Genomic DNA, 24,492 nt, shown 5'->3' on the forward strand with positions numbered 1-24,492 from the left:
AAACGCAATAGAGTGGTCGCCTCTGAGGCTCTTTTGGCGCGCATAAGTCGGAATCGTGAGGAATTTTTTCGTCGATTTGTGACTGTGGATGAAACATGGAGAAAAGTGCTTAAAAAAATATGTTTTTGTAAGTTTTGTTCAGACTTGTCAATATTAGGTTATAAAGTTGTCACTAAACATTTGTCTTTACAATTAATTATAAAAACGAATGAAAAATTACTTTTTGAATTCCATCCTCATGAATCTCTTTTATAGTATCCCAAAAAACCCCAAAAGTTACAAATTGGGTTTTGCAAGTTTTTCTTAGGCTAATTATTATTTGTTTGCTGTTTCTTTCAATACAAATTCTTTCTTATACATGAAAAATTACTTTGTACTGAAAATTAGATATTTAAATAAATTGGTTAAAGAATTTATTAATTATTATAGCAACTTCCTCTCAAAATAGCGTTTGAAAGTCGCGGGCTTTTCTGTATTTTGTTAATTGCTTTCAACTTTTTAGTTGAAACAAGGAAATTATTAATGAAAGTTAACAACAATAATTTTTTAACCCGTTTATAATCATTTCAATTATATTATAAATGTTTCCTTTGAATAATGCGATAAAATTGAGGCTTTTTAAGAATTTTTTGTCCCCTTTTTACCTAGTGAGGTGAGAACTGATGCAGGTTAACTACAATAATTGTTTAAACAATATAATAATATTTTTAAGAATATTCTCTTTGAGTAATCCTAGAAATTTGCAATTTTTTCTCAAATTTTTAACTTTTTGTGAACTTTTCACTTAAAGTGAGTTAATAATTGATGAAATTGAACAAACATAATTGCGTAAGCAATTTATTATTTCTTATGGCTGTCTTCTTTTTTATTATTGTCAGAAACTTGCGTTTTTTTGCATTTTCAACTATACTTTGGCTTTTCAGTTATGAATGATTCAATGCATTTTTGTACCACCCTAATGCCTATTGTCCATTAATGATCACGACGAATTGTCGAAAGTATTGCATGGGACACACGAATGGGGACGTTTACCCTAATTGACGTCAGCGGAAAATTCTTTTAGAAGACTTATCACTCTGTCATGAATACGCAAGTAAGCGTGACTTAATCAAAATATACCCAAATCAGTCTACTTAAAAACGTTCCCTCAGCCAAGTCAATTTATCGGATCACGACATCTTCACTTGATACTATTAATCAGAGCTGAATTTCGTCAACCGGACTGGACCGTGTAGGCGGTGATATTAATATGAATGAGCTGTATTCAAATCAGCCCCTAGATCGCAGAAAGGTTTGAAAATATTAAGCAAATACGACTAAGTGGCGATGTATAAATTGCGTAGTCTTTTTTTTGGGCGGGATCAAATAATCTTCTATACATACACAGCCGTGCAAAAGTTTTAGGCCACATCTTTTTTATAACAGAATAAATTCTCTTAATTTTAATTATATAAGAGCAAAAAAAAATTTTCTATAAAAGTTTGATTGTTTTCAAAATTCTCTATGAAATAAGCCCAGAGTGAAACCTATTTGTCTAGTTTTTAAGTAGGTATTGCAAAAGTAGTGTAAATTTCAGTGCTTTCTTAGTTTGTCAATAACTTCCGAAATAGTCAACATTTTTCAATGTTCTTGGGCTCATTTTGAAGCTTTTTTCATCGTATCGCAACAGCTTATGAGGATAAATTGTAAAAATTTCAATATTATTTTTGGTAACAAAAATATTTTTTTTAAATATATAAAACATATAATCATGAAGTTCCTATGTAGTTTTCTCAAAATATATATTTATTTAACTTTTATTTTGATTTGCCTACAGATAAGATGTTTTTAAATTTTTCCAACTTTTTTGTTACAACTTCAAGTTCCTGCAATCCGAAAAGAAATGTCTTAAAACTTGTGATAAAATAAAAAAATAGCTTCAAATGAGCCCAAGAACATTGCAATATCTACTTAAAACTAGACAAATGGGATTCATCCTGGGCTTATTTTATACATAATTTCGAAAAAAATCAACCTTTTAAGGATAGATTTGTTTAACTCTGGTATAATTAAAATTAAGAGAATTTATTCAGTCATAAAAAAGAGGTGGTCTTAAACTTTTGCACGGCAGTGTACATATAAAATATATAAAAACATATAAAATATAAAATCTGCTAATTAAATCAATGTTGAACCTTAATGAAATTAGTTTTAGAAAATGAAAGAAGCTAATAACAACAAGTGTTTATTTTTAGCAATATACGATTTTCCAATTTTTTCAGGGGCTAAAATGACACACATTATGTAGGTTAAATTAAAAAAATTATATATATGGTAAAAAACGCAACTATCTGATTTAAAATAATCAGTTTCAGTTTAAAATCAACTTTTTTTTGTTGAAAATTCACATTTTTGGCTTAAAAGTTCAACTGTTTCGTAGAAAAATCGTGTTTTTGACTGTCGAATACAACAATTTTACATATAATTCAACAATTTGGTATAAGATTCATCTGTTTCTGTGAAAGTTGTACCAATTTATTAAAAATTCCTCTTTATATTTGAATAAGATTAATCATTTTAATTAAAAATACATTTTTTTGCTAAAAATTGTCGTTCACAATTGAAGAGTTATCTTTTTATTTTAAAACTTAAACTTTTTTGTTTAAAATGTATGTAATTTATTTTTAAAATGTCCATTTTGGTAGAAAATTAATCTTCTTGGTTGAAAAATTAATTATTCAGTTGAAATTTTAACTGTTTGGTAGAAAGCCCGTCTTTTTAGCTTAAAAATTGAAATTTTTGGATGAATTTTATTATTATTATTCTGTATTATTTCTGTTTTCTTTATTTAGTTTGATCGCTTTCGGACTTTTAATTCGAAAATTCAACTTTTTTGTTAGAAATTTTTTCCTGTTTAGCTAAAAACACAAATTTTTGATTGAAAATGAATCAGGTTTGATTTGATGATCCAACTGTTTTGTAAAAATTTTATCTATTTGGCTTAAAAATTCCATGTTTTGGATAAAATTGATTTTGTTTACCAAAAAATCTTTGTAAGTAAAGCATTCAACTATTGAAATTGAAATTTTTTAGTTTAAAAATTCAAGTGTTTTGTAGAAAATACGTCTTTTTATCATAAAGAATTAACAATTTGGTAGATAATGAAACTAATTACTAGAAAATTGACCCCTTTTGTAGAAAATTTGTTCTTTTATTGAAAATGAATATTTAATTTTCAATAAATGAACAAATTTTTGTTTTAATCGATCTTTTTAGTTTATTAATTCACCCATTCAGCTCAAAACTTATATAATTTTTTTAAAATCCGTTCTATTTGTAAGAAAATTTATCTTCTTGTTTGAAAATTTAATTATTTAGTTTTATTTAATATCAATTAATTAATTCTTTTTTTTCGATGGAAAATCAATATTTTACGTTTAGTTTTTTCTTTATTGACTGAAATACCTTTCTTGGCTGGAAAATCAACTGTTTTTTGAAAATTAACTTTTTTGTTGCAATTTTATGTTTTTCATTTGAAAATTAAGCCGTTTTTTAGTGACTTAGCTTTTTATTAAAAATTAATTAACAATTAATTTTTTTTTTTAATATTTAACTATGCTATTTTTATTTAAAAATGTATGTTACTTAGTTTAGAAAATTCAACTATTTGATTCAAAATTTAATTAATTTATTATATTTGTCCTTTTTGGTAGAAAATTATTCTTCTTTGTTGAAAATTTAATTCTACGCCTGAAAATTATTGATGTGAAAAATAATTCGACTCGGCTGAGAACCGACATCTGGACGTGAGTCATGAAAGACATTTTGCGACACCGACTAAGCTGATAATTAGGACAGAAATATTCGAAAACTCAAGGTCTTTATGATGTAAAAAAATCTTATTTATTTATTTATTTTTCAATTTTCTCAAAAGTATAGTATGTAAACCACATTTTTTATTCACCAACCTCATAAGCTTCATTCAGTCTTGAATGAACAAATTATTTTTAAAAGACTGCAACAAGTAGAATTGCAGGAAATTTTTCAAAAAACAAAATGAGCCATTGATTATTGAGATTGAACAAAAATTAAGGTATGTTATCAGGAGGTGAAAACAAATATTCAATGCCAAAGAACTATTTTTAGAAAATAATTTTTTATTTATTCTATATATTTTTCTGCCTCTTTTTAAATGCATTGAAATTGATTGCCAGTATATTTTATCAGCTTTTATGGAGTGTTTTTCAATTTGTGCTTTCATCAATATGTCAATCCCGACAACCGATTTCTTTATTATTTGCCCTATTCGTCAATTCAATAAAACTCGAATCAATCCAATTTACTAAGTGGGTTTCAAAAATATTAACCCATTCGAAACTTGAGTCGGTTCGTAAAATTCTACTTAATTCTCAGGTTTTTTTAAACTATTTTTTTAAAAATTCATATTTTTTCTTTCAATTTCACTGAATTTAATTTTAAATGAATAATTTTCATGGTTCAAATATCAACTAGTAATTTATTGTTCAGAATTTGTCTTTTTGAAATAAAAATTCATCTTCTTGGTTAAAAATTACCCATTCAAATCAGCTTGTGTAATTTTTGACGACTCCTCAAAAGTAACGGACCCTAACAAACGGGGATACATAATTGAAAGTTAGAGAAAAAAACTTTACGCAATTTATACACGGCCCCTAATGATATGATAGGAAGGCGATATTACATTGTGTCTCGAATCAATAAAAATTATAGCTAAAGTCTTATTTTATTTTCCTACAATCTTTTCAAATTTTATTCAAATTAAATAGGAAGGTATAGAGATATAGAGATTGATATAGAAGTTAAAATTTCGTAACTTATTTTTATTCAGAGAGAATCTAGTTCGTTTTATATCCACATTTGCCGAATACGTGCCTTTTTTATACTATTCTTTACACTCAGAAAAGTCGTTTATTTTCTGACTTTTTTTGTTGGCGTGAGAAACAACTTTCTTATCTGCGGTGAGGAAGATTGAGACCTTTTTACAACTCTCAAGTAAAATACAGTTTCACAAGATCGCTCTTTTCCTTTCTTCCTTTCTCAATATTCTTATCAATTCCTCCGGCCTCAGTCTCTTTCCATCTTTCCTGATTTAACCACTTCTGTCTAGGTACTATTTTTCTTTCCATTATACGAATTTCAAATTGATCGAATCACATCTTAAAAAGTATGTGATCGGAAAAAATGAAATCCCTTTGAACGTGTCCGTGGTTTCTAGATCTTTCGCCGCATCTTTTTGCTCGTAAAAGTGCATGCTCTGAATTCAAATTTTCTTCTCCTAGGCTCCCCAGGACCCAATTCAAAATACAACTATCTTTAGATAAGAAGAAAGTCTCGCGGGAAATAAGAAATTGTTTTCTTTTGCATACTTAAATTGAAATGAAAAGGAGCTTAAGTCAATAGAAATGAAGAAAGAGGCTACTAAGCTTCTTCTCTTATGTCAACAGATTTTATAAAAATATTAATTAGAGAGATAATTAAAACATTTAAACTTTCAGGCCTTATTATTAGGTCTAATTGTACCTTCGAAACGAGTACACAACTTCTGCAATGTTTTTATCTTTAAAGTGTCTACATTATCACAACTTAAAATTTTTAAATACTCAATTTGAAACTTTCACACTAAAAAATTATTCACTTTTTCGCCTTTAGGTTTAAACTTGACAATTTTTAACTGGAAATGCTCAAATTGCAAATTAAAAAATCATATCCAAAATAAATTCTTTAAACTTTAATAGTTAAATTTAAATTATGCAACTATGAATGTTGCTTAAAATGCTAATTATTATGTTTAAATAAAAAACGATGAAAGTATATAGATAAAAATCTTGCAGAAAAATTTATTTTAACAAATTTTTTTGCATTAACATTTTTTCTTACTATCGCTTCTTGCCAATTACCAAGTAATTGCATTTCAAGATTATTCTCTTATTCTCTAAATTGAAAACATGAGAGCTCGATAAGAAAATTTTCCGCCAAAAAATAATCCTTGATTTATTAAAATCTAAACATTTTTTTCAAATTAGTGAAACCGATAGTAATACTAAATTTATTTACGATATAATGTTTGTTTTTGCATACAAAATGACTGGTAACACTTATTTAAATTATCGAAATAATAAAAATTTTTTTTTCAGAGAACTAATTTTGACATTAACTGTCTTAATAATAATAGTTGCTTACCAAAAGATTTCGAATTCGCAAGGAATTTTGTTATTATACATAAAATTGCTAGAGTTAAAACTCTTGAAAGGTGCATGCAACATTGTTAATTTTTTAAATACATCCAATTTCGCTCACAAACGATTTTTATCGCGGACTAAGTTCTTTTGCTCCTGGTCCATTCTATTCTTTAGATGATTTTAAGGTTATGATACTTCTATTATGCACCATTTTTATCGTCTGCTAGTATTGATTACTGTCTGTCCATTCATGTGGCGCGGTGTACTGGTCCACACGTCACACATTTTTTCGCGCAAGTATTTGAAAGTTGGTCTTTAAGGACCGAAAGTTTTTTTTTGACGTATTGGAAAAATTTTAATTTAAATGAGCAAAATTGATCATTCAACATATTCTTAAAATTAATGGCATACTGCTTTTAATCAGAATAATTTTTCGACTGTGCGGTGAAAACAGTCTTAACTCAAATCTACGAAAACTAAATGTAATAATTCTATTCTACTTTAATAGGATGTTTTATTTCCATACCCTAATATATAGTACATTTTTTACATTAAGGGTGTTTTCCACCCCGAAAATGGTGAAATTTTTCGTTGAAAATAGCAGATTACACTTTAGATGACCACCAAAAATTTTTACATGCAAAAAAAATAATCAGAGAACGTTGGGGGGAGGATTTGATGATACTTTGACTAAATATAAATGGTTTTTGATTTCCGATCATTTCCGACCGAGATACAGTGAACACCGCGAATTGTTTTTTTCCAAGACATTCTCGGACAATCTCTGTCACCGGCTTGTTTTTAAATATTTTCAAATGAAAAAATTACGGAATATTTCCAAAAGTATACTTATTAATGTAGAAAAAGTTTAAATACATTTGCTCAATCCATACTCTTAAAAAAAAATCGCAAAAAGAGTGTTTCTTTTTTTACGCTGAAACCTTTAGCCCCCCCCCCCCCTCTCTCTAATGAAGCAGAGTATAGTTAATACATTTCTGTTTTCGGAGATTACAGTTAAAACTATTTTTTTTCGGAAAAGTCGTTTTATTCAGTAGGACAATTTCTTCAACATTTCCGAAACCTAGCAGATCCTGATGGGAATCTAGTCGGATACCAGTCAGCTGATTAAATAAATATTTGACCGGGCTAAACCAGATTTAAGCCTGCTTTTTCCCAACTGGAATCTGGTGGGATGCCGACAAGTAAATTACAAACAGTAGACCGGGTTAAATTATTTTTGGCCAATTTGTCCCGACTAGATCCTGACCGGAATCTAGTCGGATACAGACTACGCAATTAAGATATAGTAAACGGGGCTAAATCAAGTGTGGCGTGATTTATACCGACCGAGTTCCAGTTGCAACCCGGCCAGATCTTGACCGGGCAATTAAGAAATATTAAATCGGGATAAATCAGTTGCGGCCCGGTTTGGCCCGACCGGGTCCCGGTGGGGAACTCGGTCAGATCCCGGCCGGGTAATTAACAAAATAGTATCCCGGTTTGACCCGGTCAGATTCTGGCCAGAAACCTTCTTCTGGCCAGGTCCGACTGGGCTATTTCTACACGGGTTCTAGTATTCAATTAATAATTGATCATTCGAAATCTTGACAGTGATAACTTGATATTGTTCCATTTTGAAAGTTTCGTATTTTCAATTGATTGAAATTATATTTACTTTAAACATTAAATATTCTTTATTTTCAGTTCTGAAATGTAACGAATTTTTTTTCTTCGGATATGCTCAATTATCACTCTAAATATTGCACAAAACTAGAGAAACTGCAAAACTACAATCGCCATCTAAATGTTTATTATATGTAATTATTTAATAAAACACATATCAATTTCACTTAAAAGCACATTTTCCACTTTTACGAAATCGATATAATTTCCTACAGCTAATTTTATTTTCTTTATCTTCATCTAGTTTCATATAGCTAACTAGAAGATCGTAACACTTTTTTCCACGAAAAATTTTCTATATACTTTTTCCATTTATTATCTAATTCTAATAAAATTTCTTTGCTTGAAACTTATTAATTATTGATCAATTTTCTTGAATATAATATCTGAAATCAATTCCCTTTCATAGATTCTGAATATGAGGAGGAGCAAATACCCAGGTACAGGCCGGACTCATTGGCGAGTCTTTGCAGGGCAACTCGATTTACAGAAGCTGAGCTGAAGAGGATATACCGAGGCTTCAAAGCCGAATGTCCCACGGGAGTCGTTCGAGAAGAAACCTTCAAGTGCATCTACTCCAAGTTTTTCCCTCAAGGAGGTGAGTGTTCATCGAATCTCCACCACGTATACTCAGTATAAAGGATGTTAACATGACACCACTTCGGGTGTCAACAAGATTGCCCACCTATACAATCGAAACTATTTTAGCATTTCCATCTCAAATTAGTAAATAGACATGGAATTTATAGGGTAAGGGTAAGTAGTGAATGTGCAGAACGGAAGCTAGATTTTAAATTAATCTAGAATTCACTTGTTGCTCTCTATAGCAAACACTTCAGGTGGAGAGCTTCAGAAACCTATCGCACATCACAGTTTATTCAAAATCACACAAACTGACCAATATTGTTTATCTTATTCAAACATTCCCGTTTCTCTTTCCTCGATCTGCCTCTGGGTACATTACCATTTACTTTAACCATAAACAATGAAAAAAATGGTTTGACTGGATTTCGTCTTCTAAGAAAATATAATTTTGTCACCTAAATTTCTAACCTGTTTTAACTAAATTAGACATCTAAAAATTATCTAGCTGATTTCTCTGGATTATTTCTATTTGATAAAATTTAGCTGAAACCACTAGACATTTAGGTAACACAGCTACATTTCTATGTACTTGTTTCGTCAGTTGTTATCGTTTCATTTTCTCAATATGCTCGAACCATCCAAACAAATTTCTTTCACTCTTGTCAGACAGTGTTTCCTTTATACCAGATTTACTGAGAATCTGCTCAATAATGACTTTTTCTATTAGCATTTTACCGCGTATATTCCGCAATCAAAACTAATTTGTCTACAAATATACAGCTTATTTTCTGGTAAATTTTACTTCGATTATTCTAAAATTGCCTGTTAATCTAGAAACAATTTTTTTGAAGCGCTGAGATGGTTAGGGAGCATTAGACTAGGGGGGGGGGGCATGTTTTCCTATTTGACAATCGAAGTAGAAAAAACCAAAATATTTTCTGTACGACTAGACTCTTCGTAATAAATATTTAAGAATGATAGCACCAAGAAAAAAACTTGACTTCATTCGAAAGTGTCGTTTTGTTGACCGGAATTGCTTGATTTCAGAAATCATTTTGGTTATATCAACGCATTTCAATGCAAACAAATTTTGATTTAACAAATTTTTTTGTTAGATCTTGCATATATTTCAAGAGAGCATTTTACTAGAATCAAGCAAAAGATTTGGTTGATTCAACCAAAGCATTTTGTTGACAGCATCTTTAAAGCGATGGGCGCATGCGCACTTGGTGCGATCGCGTACTCCCAATTCCAGGTGACAATCCACATGCATTTTCATCTCAGTGACCTTTATCAAAATAAGTGATCTGGAAACATAATAAATTCGGATTAAGTGTTCATGTGAAAAATACGCAGGCCTACTTGAAACTATGATTTTCCTAAGATTGCGTGATTAAGATTTTGATCAAACAAAAGAACGATTTTTCTGATCAAGTATACAAAGGATCTTGCACAATTTATGTTACAAATGGCTTGTCGTAGAATTGTGTCGTCTTGTGACATTCAGTAGTTAAATAAACTACTAGATAATTCACACAAGATGGCAAAATTCCATGGTATGCCATTCACAATGTAAATTGTGCCAGGTTCTTTATAGTTAGATTTATATAAACTAAAAGTTCTGGTTAAATAAACAAAAGTCGTTTCTTAAACCAGCAAAAACACTTTTTTTAATTATTTAAAATATTCTCTTGGCCCAAGCAAAATATTCCCTTGCATTAACCAAAAGTTCTACTTGGATCAACCAACAACTATATGATATAATTAAATAAACTTTAACAACCGATACATTTTCTCTATCAATCAAATATTTTATTGTGCATATGATAAACATATTCTAGGGTTGATTTAAAAAAATTTTGTTTTTTCAGCAGTATCTTTTTTTGGGTCAAAAATTTGATGATTTAAAAAAATGAGATTTTAAAAACAAAAAAAAATCCGTACCGCCTAAACTAGTTTTTGTAAATTAATGGAAACCCATAAGAGTGTGAAAACATAAAACTAAAATATCAAGGAATGTAATTGTGATGGATATGAATTTTACACCTTGCTGAAGGTCGTCTGGCAGAGAATACGACTATCCACAATGATGGAAAAAATTTATAAAATCTTTTTAAAATATATCCAGACCAGATAAAAATATTGAAAAAATAACTTTTTTATTATTTATTGGATTTTGATGTCATCGTTTCAAAACCCTTTCTCATAATATGTAGTATGATAAATTAATATAAAGCTTCAATAGGCATAACAAATATACATAGAATAACATAAAAATATAATCCAAAAATATTGATGATTATTCAACTGTTACTTGGAATCAACATTGATAAAAAAAATTATGGGACAGACCTTGAAATCATTTTTTAAATCCTCTACTCTAAAATATTGAACTCTACTTTTGATTTTTATATCTTTTAACTCATCATTAGTGATATTGAGAATATAAAATATTCAAAATTGTGGTAATATTCTTTAGAAATTTTACATTTTAAATTTTTAGTTTGGGACAGGTGGATGACAAGACATTTTTCGTACATTTTTATTTATCATTTCTAAACGAAATCGTCTAAAATTTTGAAACTTCACTAAATTAAGCTTTGATATAAGCATTTTACTGATATAATTTTAGGCCAAACTTATTATTCAAAGGAATAGTGGAAAATGATAAGGATTTTAAGTAATTAACTTTTTCGCAATCACCCTTATAATAACTAGCGTCATCAATAGTGCGTTTCCCACGCTTATTCTTTCTCGCTTTGAGGGAATAAATAATTTTTATTACCAAATACAAAATTGGAATAACTATTTGTTCCTAAAAAGCATTTGAATTTATTTCGAATACTTTGACAATGTACATCACGTATTTAAACCAAATTTTATCTTTTCAAATTTTAGATTCGTTTTTTAATACTTTGAAAACTTATGACCTATTTAAAACCTTTTAAAACGATTTGATGTTTCTTAAAACTTTTGTTGTAGTTCTAAATGTTTTTTAAATTGCCTTTAAATCTTTAAGATTATTTTCTGAAAAATTTGGAAATAATTTGCGTTTTACATTTTATTAATTTTTAAAAAATATTTTTAACATTTCTAATATTTTCAAGTGATTTAAATGTTTTCTACATTTTTTGAAATACTACAAAATTATAAAAAATTCCCTTAAAATCTTCCAGGTTTTTTTAAACTACTTTGAAAATCTTTTAAAACGTTTTGAAATTCAAAATATTCTCTTAAAACTAATTTTCCAAAATAAAAAATCATTTTCAATTTTCCTAGAAATCTTCAGAAATTTTTTTATTCTTTTGAAACCGTTCAAAATTCTTGTAAAAACTTGTAAATTTGCGTTTAAAATCGCAAAAATCTACGTTCTGTTAAAAAAAATTTTATATGTTTTTACATTTGAAATGATTTTTTTAATGGCGACAAGAAATATTTCGGGCTTCACTCGTGTAAAAAAATACGAATTTTGCCGACGTTACATGAAGATTGCAGTTCACTTCTTCAGGACTGACCTGAAACTGAGTTATCACGTTATTTTTTTCTTCTGTATACTCTCTATGATGCCTGTGATTAGCCAGAGCGCCACACCATGGGGACTTGTCGAACCTGATTGGCCAATTAAGTCTTTTTATTTTGAAAAATCCGGGAGGACGGAAAGCTAAACTTATTGGTATTATATCCATTGTGCCTATTGATGTTATTAGGGTGTTGATTTGATTAACGTTTTAAAATGTTTTAAAGTTAAAAAATAATGATTAAACTTTATACGCCTTCATGTTTAACATTGTAAAATGGACTTGGCTTAAAAAACTTACAAAAGGTTGAGTAATAATGAAAAATAAAAAATAAATAAAAATGTTATCTTTAGAAATCTTGTAAAATGTAACAAAAGTCATTAAACTCAAATTTAATTGATATATTGAGACGCCCAGTCTTTGGAGGATGTTCAAAACTTATATATTTTTTATATAACTCTCCAATTAAAAACATAAGAAAATCGTATTTTTATATTAAGAAAGTTTTTTTTTTGTAGATCTTCCTAAGCTTTTATTTTTAATATTTCCTTAATTAACCCATGTTGTGAGTATTGCGATAAACTTTTGTCAAATCATGTGTATCCTAACCATAATAAATACAAGTCTCCTATTTGGTTACTCTTTTTGGTAATCAATGGGTCGATTTCAAAGTTGTCAATAACAAATAATCGCAAGGCCCAGTAGATGATTGAAGAAATATCCCATTTTAATCATTGTTTCATAAATAAAAATCACGTTTGAGTATGGAACAACATCCCAGGGAGTAGCAAACATTTTTTTGTTGCTGTATTTAATAAAACTTAATATTAAAGTTACTAAAATTTTTATTTAAACCTATTTTTGTACTTTATTTCTTAATTTTCTTATATGAATCTACGAATTAGCGATCACGGGGTTTGAGCGATAACTCAGATACTTATCTAATTTTTGCGAAAATGGTACTAAAAAAATTATAAAAGGTGTTTTTCGAACTGGTAACTTTGTCGCAAAAATTGGCATCATAGTGGTAAAACACATGTCGGATGAAATTCTTTGAATGTCATTATATTACATCCGAAGAAAATTCTGTTAGTTGAGTATGCATTTGTATTTTTGAAAATATGTCACGTGTTTCTTTATTTCATTTTATGCATTTATAGAGATACTCAAGTGTAATTCCGAACCACTCCTGTGCATATAACTAAAATGAAACATTCAAAATGGGCAATAAATAAACGCCCAGACTTTCAAACTTTATCTACTTGTTTAGGCGAGACCATTCATAAGTTTACGATAACTATTACTCTAAAATTTGTTCCCTGGATTGCATAATTAAATGAATAAATAATTTATAATCCACTAAACCGGCGAAATGACCTTTAACATCGTTGTGAAAGCTAAACTTTCAATGACCCTTGAAGATATCTTGCTTAATAGTGTCATAAAAAAATTAAATTATTAATTCATCAGTTCTTTAAAAGAAAGTTTATAGGTATCATTTGATATATCACTTAAATATAAAGTGTTCCTGCCTAATGCCTTACTTCCGGTTGGTTATTCGTTTTCAAAATCCGTTCACTTCTCAAATAAATTTTTGTTTCTGTCAGCCTGTGATGCAAAACATATAGAAAGTCTGCGGATTTCGGGAATAGAAAAGAAACCAGAAGTAAGGCATTTTGAGGAATATTTTACCTAAACCTTGGTTATACATAAGGTAATGTAACAGTTTGCCACGTGACCAATTACATGGTTTGTATTTGGCAGTCTTATAATGTTGAAAATGTAAATATTTTGTTAAATTTTTTAGAAATGTTTTAAAATGTATATAGTCACATTTGCTTGGCCCATGTGACTTTATATTTTGTTTAAATAACGTAATATTAATGTTTTTTAGCAGTTAGTGTAACTGGGAGGAAGGTTTTAGTGCCCTAGATAAAATGCAATCATTACACCATTAAGCCATTCCCCTTTCGAGGTAGGCGTGATTCACATGGTGGGGAAGGGAGTAATGTAAGGAAGGGATATAAAATTTATAGATTGATCCAGAATTTTCGTGTTATTTATTTAAATAACACGTTCGTTCCGCAACAGCACTCCTACCCATGTTGCTGATCAATCTCTCTAGCAATCACCCCAAGTGAAAATCCTCACAAAGTCGTTATGTAAGGTTCCCCACGTGGGCCATACTTTTCTGTCCTGGCATACTTCTCTAGCTTCCTCTACGTCCATGCATTTTTTCATGCAGTCTTATTACTCACTTTTTGTCCATCAGAGTTTTCCCGGATATTATGCGCAAGAATCTCTTGTCAATTGCATTAATTTTACTCTTATCTTTTTCTTGATAGGCCCATGTCTCGCTACCATATAGTACAATCAAAATTGCGTTATTTAAACAAAGCAAAACCTCAAATGGGTCAGACATACGTGCCCTTGTGTATTTTGAACCATTTCCAAGAAACTCAACACAATATTTACATTTTTCAAATGATTTCCATCGATTCATTGTCATTCATCGAATGACCATATAGAAATTCACCAGAAGAACTTTATCTCACTTATCTTCAAATCGTATTAGAAATTCCAGATCATGCATTTAATTCGCATTGCGGATATTGAATATCGGATTACCCACTCAAGTAGCATGGCTCTATTGTAACACCTTATGCGATGATAAATTCAGTAATTGCTACCTACACCAATGATTTTATTTATAATTTAAAATATAATACATAAAAAATGCAGTATTATAAATTTTATCCTAAATCTAATTCCTTTTTAGTTGAAAAAGACATGAATCTCTTTGGTTTTGTTCGCTGATGCAAACTTTGTATAGAGCACTCGTTAAAATATGATACTTTTATGACTGAGAATGATACACAATTTATGATGCTCGGCAAATTCTCGATTTAATAAACGTAACGACACGAATAAAAAAATTCTTTAATCCCGCTTTGGGGTTATCCATAAATTATGTGACACATCTTATGTCCATTTATATTCCTATGCTCCCTCAAGTAACAAGTCGCAACAAAGTGGTTTGCACCTCGCATATGTTACGTAATTTTTCCAAATATTTCCAACAATGTCCTATTGAATTCTATTTGCGTACTTACTATCGAAGACACCCGAATAAGCAGATAATTGGAAAATATTAACATGGAAAAAAGAAAATTAACATGCAACAAAGGAACTGTACACTCCTGGAAATTTTAATATGTATAAAAAAAGTTGTGACGTAAATCAACCTAAATATTTTAAAGTACGATTGCGGCCATTAGAGACGTTAATAAAATATAATTTACACTTAAGTCTATATTTTTAAGAGCAATTTAGAATATCAAAATAGTTTACTAAAGGTTTTAGATATTTTTACTTCCTGTTACAAAAATCTTTTTTCAAATCAAGACCCGTGTGGAAATTTTGTCTGGGGCCTAACCGGGCATAAGTCTGGAAAAACTAAGCCCATGCCTCGTGATCCAGCCTGGTTGAGCTAGAATAAAACGCTAAATCTGGCCAGGGCCTGGCTCGATCACCAGGCTCGATCTCCAAGACTGGCCCACGCTCTTAACCCTAGTTCAATATCGATTCCTAGCCATTTTAATATAAGACTGCGTTTTTTTTATGGAACTATTTATGAAACCACTACTAGCAAAATCTGTGATATCCTCAACCTCATCGACAAGAGGATCTTCATTTACTCTTAGAAGGTTAGGATTTATAATATTATCCTTGTTTAAAAAGGGTTGACCGTTTTTTGATAAAAATGCTTGAAATTTGTATAGTGTATTCTCAATATATAAGCCATAACTATAAACGACGCACTTTGTTTAAAATGCGAATATGTTTGTTTTTATTTATTATCAAATTGATTCCGAACGAAAACCACTTTTTGCCAACTTCGACCAGTGGGACAGTCCACGAAGGAACAATAAGGAGACCTAACTCCGTTTCCCCACTTGGCAATAGAAACATAACTGTAAGTGGTATGCACATTACAGGAAGATCTTAAATTTTCGTGCGCAGGTGCGCAGTTTTTCTCTTCCTATACATGAAAAAGTGTGCGAGTGAGAAAGTTTGTTAAATTGACGTAAGTTAGAGAGCTTCTGTTCGTTTGTTTTGATGCAGGTGGCAATCATTTTTGGTTCTAAGCCATGAGGTGTCAAGTGCGGGGTTGTGATGCAAGTTACACGCCGAAGAAGGCGAATACAGTTCGCTTTTTTAAAGTCCTTACTGTTAACTATGAAATTAAAAAAAGAAAACTATTTCTAAATTTTAATCCGAAAACTTAACAAAGGGCCCTTGAGTGCCGGCTACTCTATTGTTATAGCTCGTCTGCTTGTTATTTATGATCGAATTTTTATTTTAATTTCAGCCTTTCTGCTTCTTATTTATGATCGTATTTTTATTTCAATTTCGGAAAGGACATTTTAAAGCCTTTAAAACATTTAAACGAGCTACCTGGACCTTTAAATATATCTGCCTGAGTGCCTGCGGAGAATTTCTCAGAGCTTCTCAGAGCCTTGAGAATATGCTGATCAACAAAACAACACAACTCCTAACTTACGTCCATTTGACAAACTTTCTCACTCGCATACTAATATTTCTATTGTCAGTTTCAAATGGCTTCCCACTGGCAGTTGGGTCTCCTTATTATTCCTTCGTGGGGCAGTCATTGAAAAAATATTAGTTAAAATAACTTGCCGCGAGAAAATTGTTCACTAGACTTTGAGAAAGTTTTTATGAAAATTCAAAGAGAATTGGTTAAAAATGGTAGAAATAGCAGCGAGTTGAAGTCAAAACACGCTGCCCCTAGAGCAGTTTTGTGCTCTGTGCCACTGCTGGCTAGTTGCTTAGGAACAAAGGCCGATAAGCGAAGCACTGCAGTGATAAGTTACCTCAACTAACATTTTTTCGATGACCGTCCCACTGGTCGAAGTTGGCAAAACGTGGTTTTCGTCCGGAATCAATTTGCTATTAAATAAAAACAAACATATTCGCATTTTAAACAAAGTGCGTTGTTTATATTCATCGGTTATATATTGAGAATACACTATACGAATTTCAGGAATTTTTATCAACAAACGGCCGCGTCAAGCTGAATACGAATGTATATTTTATTTTACGTTTCGACCACTTTTTTTATCGATAGATTTTCCCGGCTGGACAATACTTTCACGCGATTTCGAACGCTTGTCGAGTTGTTGCATCCATCATCTCAATTTTCAAAGCCCTTTGAAATTTCTTGGAATCTTTTAGAATAAACTCTCGAATTTTAAAATAAGATTTTTTCAAATTAAAATGCCTCAGATGTGAAACTTCAACATGAACATGTCGGTATTTTCATTCTCCGGTGGAGCATTTTTTTACAACTCAAAACAACACCGAATCGGTGTACTTTTGAGGATCGACGTTTTTCGGTGTTGGAAATACTTTGAGATCAGAAAATCTCTTGAAATCCTTTGAATTCTCTCAATTCTTGTGACTAAATTCTTTGTAATTTCATCAAAATTTTACTGAATCCCTTAAAATCCCGTGAAGTTACATAAAATCTTATGATATTCCTTTAAATTCTTTTTAATTTTTTAAAACGTTTAAATATTCCTTTATAAATTATAAAATCACGTGCTGTTACATGAAGTCTGATGATATTCCTTGAAGTTCCTTGACATTTTTTTAATCTTTCGAAACTTCCTTAGAATCCTTTGAGATACCTTAAAATCCTTTGAGATACCTTAAAATACTTCCCAACCTTTGAATTCCCTTGAAATTTTGAAAGCTCTTTAAAACTCCTTAAAATAGTAGTCGAAATTTGATCCCTTGAAGTTTCATGAAATCTTATATTTCCTGAAATCCCTGGCATTATTTATCAATTTTTATGAAATCATTTAATATCCTGGGAAATTTATTAAAATTCCTTATTTAAGACCTTTAAAATCACCTAAAATAACAGAAATCTTGAAAAATCTGCTTAAACCCATTAAATCTCAGAAAAAAATCTTGGAATCTTTAAAAATATTCTAAAACCTGATAGGTCCTTTATAATCTTTTAAGATTAGCTAAAATCTTTTAAATTCTCTTTAAATGTTTTAAAATTTTGAAAATATGATGAGATATTTGAAAATCTCTTCAAATCTTTGAAGTATTTTAATTCTAGTGAATAAATTCTTTGACATTTTTATTATAATATTCTAAAATCTCTTGAAATATCGTGAAATGACATAAAATCTTATGATATTCCTTGAAATCTGTTGACATTTTTCAAGTTCTATGAAATCCTATGAGATCCTGAAAAAAAAACTTAAAATGCCTTATTCAGTGTCTTTAAAATCCTTTAAAATTACGTGAATTATTTTAGATCTTACAGGGTCCTGTCAAATCCATTGAAATTGCTTACTTCCTTAAAATATTTTTAAACCCTCTGAAATCCCTTGGCAATTTTTCGAATATCTTATGCAGAGAGAAATTTCAAGAGATTAATTCACATAATGGCGAGATTTTAGAGCTAACATTTTTACCTGCATTAAGTCTCGGACTCTATGATCTGAAAGCGTAGAATTTGAGACCTGAGAGCATGGGAGCGCGGCCTTATGCCTGAAACCTTGAGACCTATGCTTTATAAGCAAGGGTTCCGAAATCCTATTTCTCGCGCCAAAGCGTAATAAAATCAAGGAGCAGTACCGTGAATTGATCTCCAAACATTTCTCTCCGTATATAGCTTTACCCAATATAGCAAATTCTTCAATCAAACACCTCTTATAAACAACATTTTAACATATGTATCCTTTTTAATAATCTCTTGAATTACAACACATTAATGAGCCGAAATCGTACTTCATAATTTTATCACGAAAATGCCCATCTGCTCACAAGCCATTAAACAGAGAGCATAATAAACTTCACGTACGTGCTTTCACTGACTCGGCATTACGTTTCTCGCATTCCTACAAAAGGATGAAAAAGAAGATGAGATCCACAAATCCTCGGAAATAGAAAATAATACGTGCACCACATCCGTAAAATTATATAGCATCACGGTGGCGACGTGATTACGCGTCGTAATGAAAAATACAATCAGAACGAAATGCAAAAAATGAACCAGGAGCCACGACCGATATATGACGAGATTATGCTGATATATGCTGATTGCATTCCTTCACGATCGGTTTTCTTCCCTATACCAATAGGGTTGTTATTTTTTTAGATAAATATAAACACTAACGGTATCAGGCGTCACAAAAAGTATATTCCACTGCATTCTATCTCGCGAAAATCCAGAATCGACCCTGAAAACAAATATTTCACGCCCAGCAAACAAGTGCAGATAATATTACTAAGCTGCTGAAGGTGTCATCTTGAGCTGACTACGTCTTTTCTCAAACGCCCCTGATATTTTTTTTTATTTTCTCGGTGGCTTTACAAAAATATGTTCTTATTCAGTTTACGAAAAAAAACCGATACCCTAATTTAAATCTGGAAAAATTTATGTTTAAGTTGAACCATTAGAAATATTTGCATATTGATTTTATAGAATCATATTTTAAAATATTATTGTGAAGTCTATGAAACTGGAAAAATTCAACCCTCAAGTTTGTTAAACACCACATGGACCGCCTAGGCTCTTCCAGATTGCGAGGCGGGAATCGAGCCCGCAAATATTATTAGAAAATCTATTTTGGAGGCGGAAAAAATTATTTGAAATTTGAATTACTGATCATCTGTACTTACTTCAGTGTATTTGAGCTTAATTTTAGCAAAATATACGGAGGTAAAATATGATGAGAACGGCGTGGCATTGACTAAAGTTGACAATCAGTTCTGCTGGAATCGAGCAGTGCGTGAAATTTCAAATAATGAGGTTGTTGTCTGTAAATTTGTAGGTTGAGTTTACTTTCTTGACATGTGGCTATGCTGCCAACTGCTGAGCGTGAAAAATGACTTTTACTCGGATCTAGTCAAATCAATATTTAAATTGACATTTTAGCATAATTTAAAAACGATTTTATTGATCTTATTCTGCATTAAAATTTAATATCTAATTTATTAATTACTATGCTGGCCAAATTTTGTATTTCATTCGAAATTCCACACAAAAATAATCAACATAGCTTTGAATAGCATTTCCAGTAGGCGAACTACTTTAAAAAAGTAAAATCTAAATAATTATGTATTTAATCTATACAATTGTAATATATACGATGAAAATACTTTCAGTATTAAAATTTTAATTAATAATTTTCTAGTTTCTATAATAAAGCATCACACAAAATCTGAATGTGTACATTTTATCTGCAATAAAATGATCTAAGAATATTTTCTTTCATTTCATTATATTGGTACAGATTTTCGTATCTATTGAATACCGCTGCAACCAAATTAATACCTTCATTGTTTTTTAAACCTATTTATCATATAAATTTATTGAAATACTTTATTTTTATTTAGAAATTTGATTTTTACATTTTAAGGTTACAGAATAATGTCACTCATAATGTCAATCATTATAGAATAGAAAAAAATATCAAATTCTATTATGTAAAAATGAATTGTATACAATCAAACGTATTCAATTGTTTTTAAACTTTATTTAACATGCGCACAAGTAATTTTATTATATAATTATCAACGATAATCATGTCTAAACAAAAATAAAGTTCTGAAATTCGACACTTTGGAGATTTTGTTCAATTTCAGGGATTAGTAACGTGTATAGGGAAAAGAATGAAAACCATCCAGGATTTACAGAATATGTAAAGTAGGGCTTTACTTTATCCTTCTGGAAAGAGTGACGCCAAAGCTAGCCTATTTTCGGGACCTCCCTACCGACCTATGAAAAAATAGGAAAATATGTTACAAGTATCCAATTACTCATCACTGAAAACCAAACTGAGCATCACTTTTCGTTTTACAAAAATTTCGAAAAATACCCTCTATTCAGGAATTCAGAAGACCCCAAAAAAATTGAAAAATAGAAAAATCCAGTTTCAAATTCCATGAAAAAAATTTTCATATTTCATCATAAAAAGTTGAAAAGGGGCTACTACTATGAAGATTCTGGCCAAAAATGAATCTCACGAGATAAGTTTTAATTTAAAAAACTAAAAATAACCATTTTATTAAGGCAGAAGAAAGTGCTGAAAAATAATTATGTTTTAGTTCTTAAACAACCACAATTTCGTTCATAATTGTTATTTTAATTCAATTTTGCTTGACAGAATTTGAGTTTCTCTCTATTCTACAGGGCACACAAATGTTCAATTTATCTGTCGACTTCTTTGAAATAATATCGAATAATCCTTATTTAGCTTTCAATAAAATTAATTATACATTCCAGTTTGCCTGAACATTTATTAAAAGACTAATTCTAGAAGTAGTGACCTTAGTATTCATCCCCAAATTCAGCAATGGAATTTCATCTAATTTCGTAAATGCTAGCCCATAAAATAAATGTGTAATTGAATCTAAATTTTTGAGCAGATAAATGTTTCTCTCCACATCACTGGCCTCTTTTTGTGTACAGTAACCATTTTTATTAACTTTTTATTTTTGTGTTTAAATTTATTAACTTTTAGTCAATTTAGAACTTAGATTAGTCACTTTTTGCACTTTTCTATAAAGTACCCCTACAGTACCCCTAAAGTTCTATAAAGTAACCATAACAATTACTCAAATTGTTTGATGATGTTCTTTCAATTGCAAAACAAATTCATTAGACCTGAGCGAACAAAATTTTTTATATTTGTAATACTTGTAATGAGTTAGTTTCCAAATTCTTGAATAGTAACTATAAGTTCAACATTTCCTCACTGAGTTTTGCAGCTCTCTCTACAATAGTGGATGGTATATTTTAAATATTTTTTCTTTGCTTCTTCACTCGACAATGCTCTTGAAGAATCCTTGAGAATTCTCAATTAAAAAGTTGTAGTCAAACGACCGAACGAGCAGAGCGACAGAATACCGGGAAGGCTCCTTTGGGAATTTTGAACATGACCTAAATTGTGTTGTGTGATTTGGGTAATACGTGTTAAGAAGAAGATGCTCTTAAGCATACAAGTCTCTATCTACAGCCCCTGGTTCAATTTCATTGGCATTTTCATATCAGAGTAATAATTTAAGATCTGCAACAGACTTCATCGTATCGTAAACAACACTAAATATACAGTGTTACTCCATTCAAATAGCCACGTATATTATACCATATAGCTAAGAAAGGGCGACTGTAAAAAATTGTGAGTAAAAAAGGATGTCCAAGAAAAATATTAAAGAAGTGATACTAAATAACTGTTTGTTTTTACGACATTTTATGCAGCTCTGCTCTATTTGTTTTATGATTTTCCTTCCATTAACCTGCGAAGTTTTTCTGGTCCTGCAATATTTCCCAAAGAAAGGAAAATAGTGCGATACTAAAAATAAGACTAAAAAAAGCTTTTATATTTCCTCTGGATTCTCGCGTATTTTTTGTTTCGCTACTTTCACTATCATATCAATGTGATATTTCATTTGAAGTATGCATCAGCTTTACTTCTTATAAAATTATCTACAACATGTAATAATTGTTCCCCTTGCATAACAATGAAATAATTTTACACCTTAGATTAAAATGACTGCATTTTAAAAACCATTAATTTTAAATTCATTCCTAATAAAAAAAAATCTGCACGCTCCACGGGCACATTCTCATCGCGCGCTGCGCGTGCAGCTCGCTGCGCTCGTAAATTTGAGCGCGCCTAGGGCGCGCGACTGTTCGTTTTCGCGTTTCGCGCTGCATCTTTCTGCACAGACTTTTTATAACTAAAGGTGAAAGTATCGACAACAGTAATTTGATGACTGTGATTTCTCTTTTGTTAAAGCTCCTTCGGCTTTAACGAACACATTCTCATCACGTATCTCGTGCTTCGCAATCGAGTTTATCCCTGAAATTTTATATCATTCCCATTAATGTATATTATTATAATTCGTAACTTGCATTTGGTATTAAAACAGACGAAATTTCATTGCACCGTTTAAAAAAATACGCATTCACTTAAAAAAATTTGGTTATTCAACGTTTTATTGCAACTTTTATCGTTTTTCCATGAACTGAATTTGCTCATTTCCAATGTTTTCTTTGTGATTTAAACTTTACACACACGGTCTACTAAACAGCCTTACCGTTTTTTAACATTCAAGCGCCTCGTTTAGCGAACGAATTTTAAGCTACGGAAAGCTTTCAGTGAGAAACTTGTTCATTAAGGTTTAAAGGAGTTTTCTGGAAAGTTTTAGATCAATTGGATTAATAGTTCAAAAATTATGAATGTTTTAATATCCAAGCGGTAATCTTGACGCTGCCCAAAAACGTGCCTGGCCGGCTACGTACGCGCTACAGCGAACGACGTAAGGTCAAGTCAATCTTACCAAAACAAATGCACAACAGTACCTTTTTTTGTCATCTTCTATGAAAATCTACAAATAAAGCATAGAATCAGCGAAGTGATTGCTTCTTATAATAGTTGGAAAGGCATTTTTTTTTGAGATTATTGAGATTTTTGAGAATATTAATTAAAAAGAAAAAGATATTAAAATGAAACAAGGTAGAAAAAGAACTAGAAATGAAGATTCGTGGATTAAAAATAAGAGAAAATGTTCGAGAAATCAGATACGATTGGAAACCGTCAATACAATTTTTAAATAAATTTTAATCATAAATTTAATATTTTATGACTTTTTTTATTCTTGATTTTTTAAATAATTCTTTTACTGAACTATATATAATATTTAGATAGTCTAAAGTAATTATTTAAAAATTTTAATGACGAAGTTAATAGCATTATTTGTTATTTCTTTGCGGAAAAGAATACATTACAAAGTCTAAAACTAAAAAAGACGGTATTGCTAAAGATATTCTAATCCCAGAGAGATCTTTCAAACCTATTGAATTCTGCTGTGGAGAAAAATGTTACCAAAAATTTTCAAATGTGCAACAAGAAAGTACATACAAATTTTTGGAATCTCAGGAACTATAATGAACAAAATGTGTTTCTCAGAGGATTGTTAAAATGCAAGGATCCTATCCAAACGAATGCAGGTGAAAAACTAGGACGATCAATTCATTGGATATATTTATTTCGTACTGACGAAGAAAATGTTCCGATTTGTAAGAAATTTTTTTGTGCTTTTCTATGTTTGGGCAAAAGAAGAGTTGAAAATGTTCAAAAAAAGATTTTAAATAAGCAGTCTTTAAAAAAATTGGCAGGTGGAGTACGCGAAAGTTGTCTTGAATTAACAGAAAATTTTTAAAAAATGATTAAAGAGCATTGCGAATCAATTCCACATCACAGTTCACATTACAAACGAAATCCTACCAACCTAAAATATTTTGATAATCCTTCATTAAATCTTGTAGAACTTTACAAATCATTCGGAAAATATTTTAAAGAAAAAACGGGGGCTAAACTGACAATAAGTCAAACCGTTTATTTTAAGTATTTTAACCGAAATGTTGGCTTCAGTTTTAAATTACCTAGAACTGACGT

At 30.3% G+C, this 24,492-nt stretch overlaps 1 protein-coding gene across 1 annotated transcript in view; it reads left to right on the forward strand.

The window, feature by feature from the left end:
• Positions 1-24,492, forward strand: part of LOC117175489 (calsenilin) — a 149,479-nt gene that overhangs the window by 23,345 nt on the left and 101,642 nt on the right. The window contains exon 5 of the mRNA XM_033365194.1: positions 8,290-8,478. Coding sequence (XP_033221085.1) covers positions 8,290-8,478 — 189 coding nt within the window. The remainder of the gene's footprint in view (positions 1-8,289; positions 8,479-24,492) is intronic.

This window comes from Belonocnema kinseyi, chromosome 6 (genome assembly GCF_010883055.1).
Source record: "Belonocnema kinseyi isolate 2016_QV_RU_SX_M_011 chromosome 6, B_treatae_v1, whole genome shotgun sequence".
Taxonomy (NCBI): domain Eukaryota; kingdom Metazoa; phylum Arthropoda; class Insecta; order Hymenoptera; family Cynipidae; genus Belonocnema; species Belonocnema kinseyi.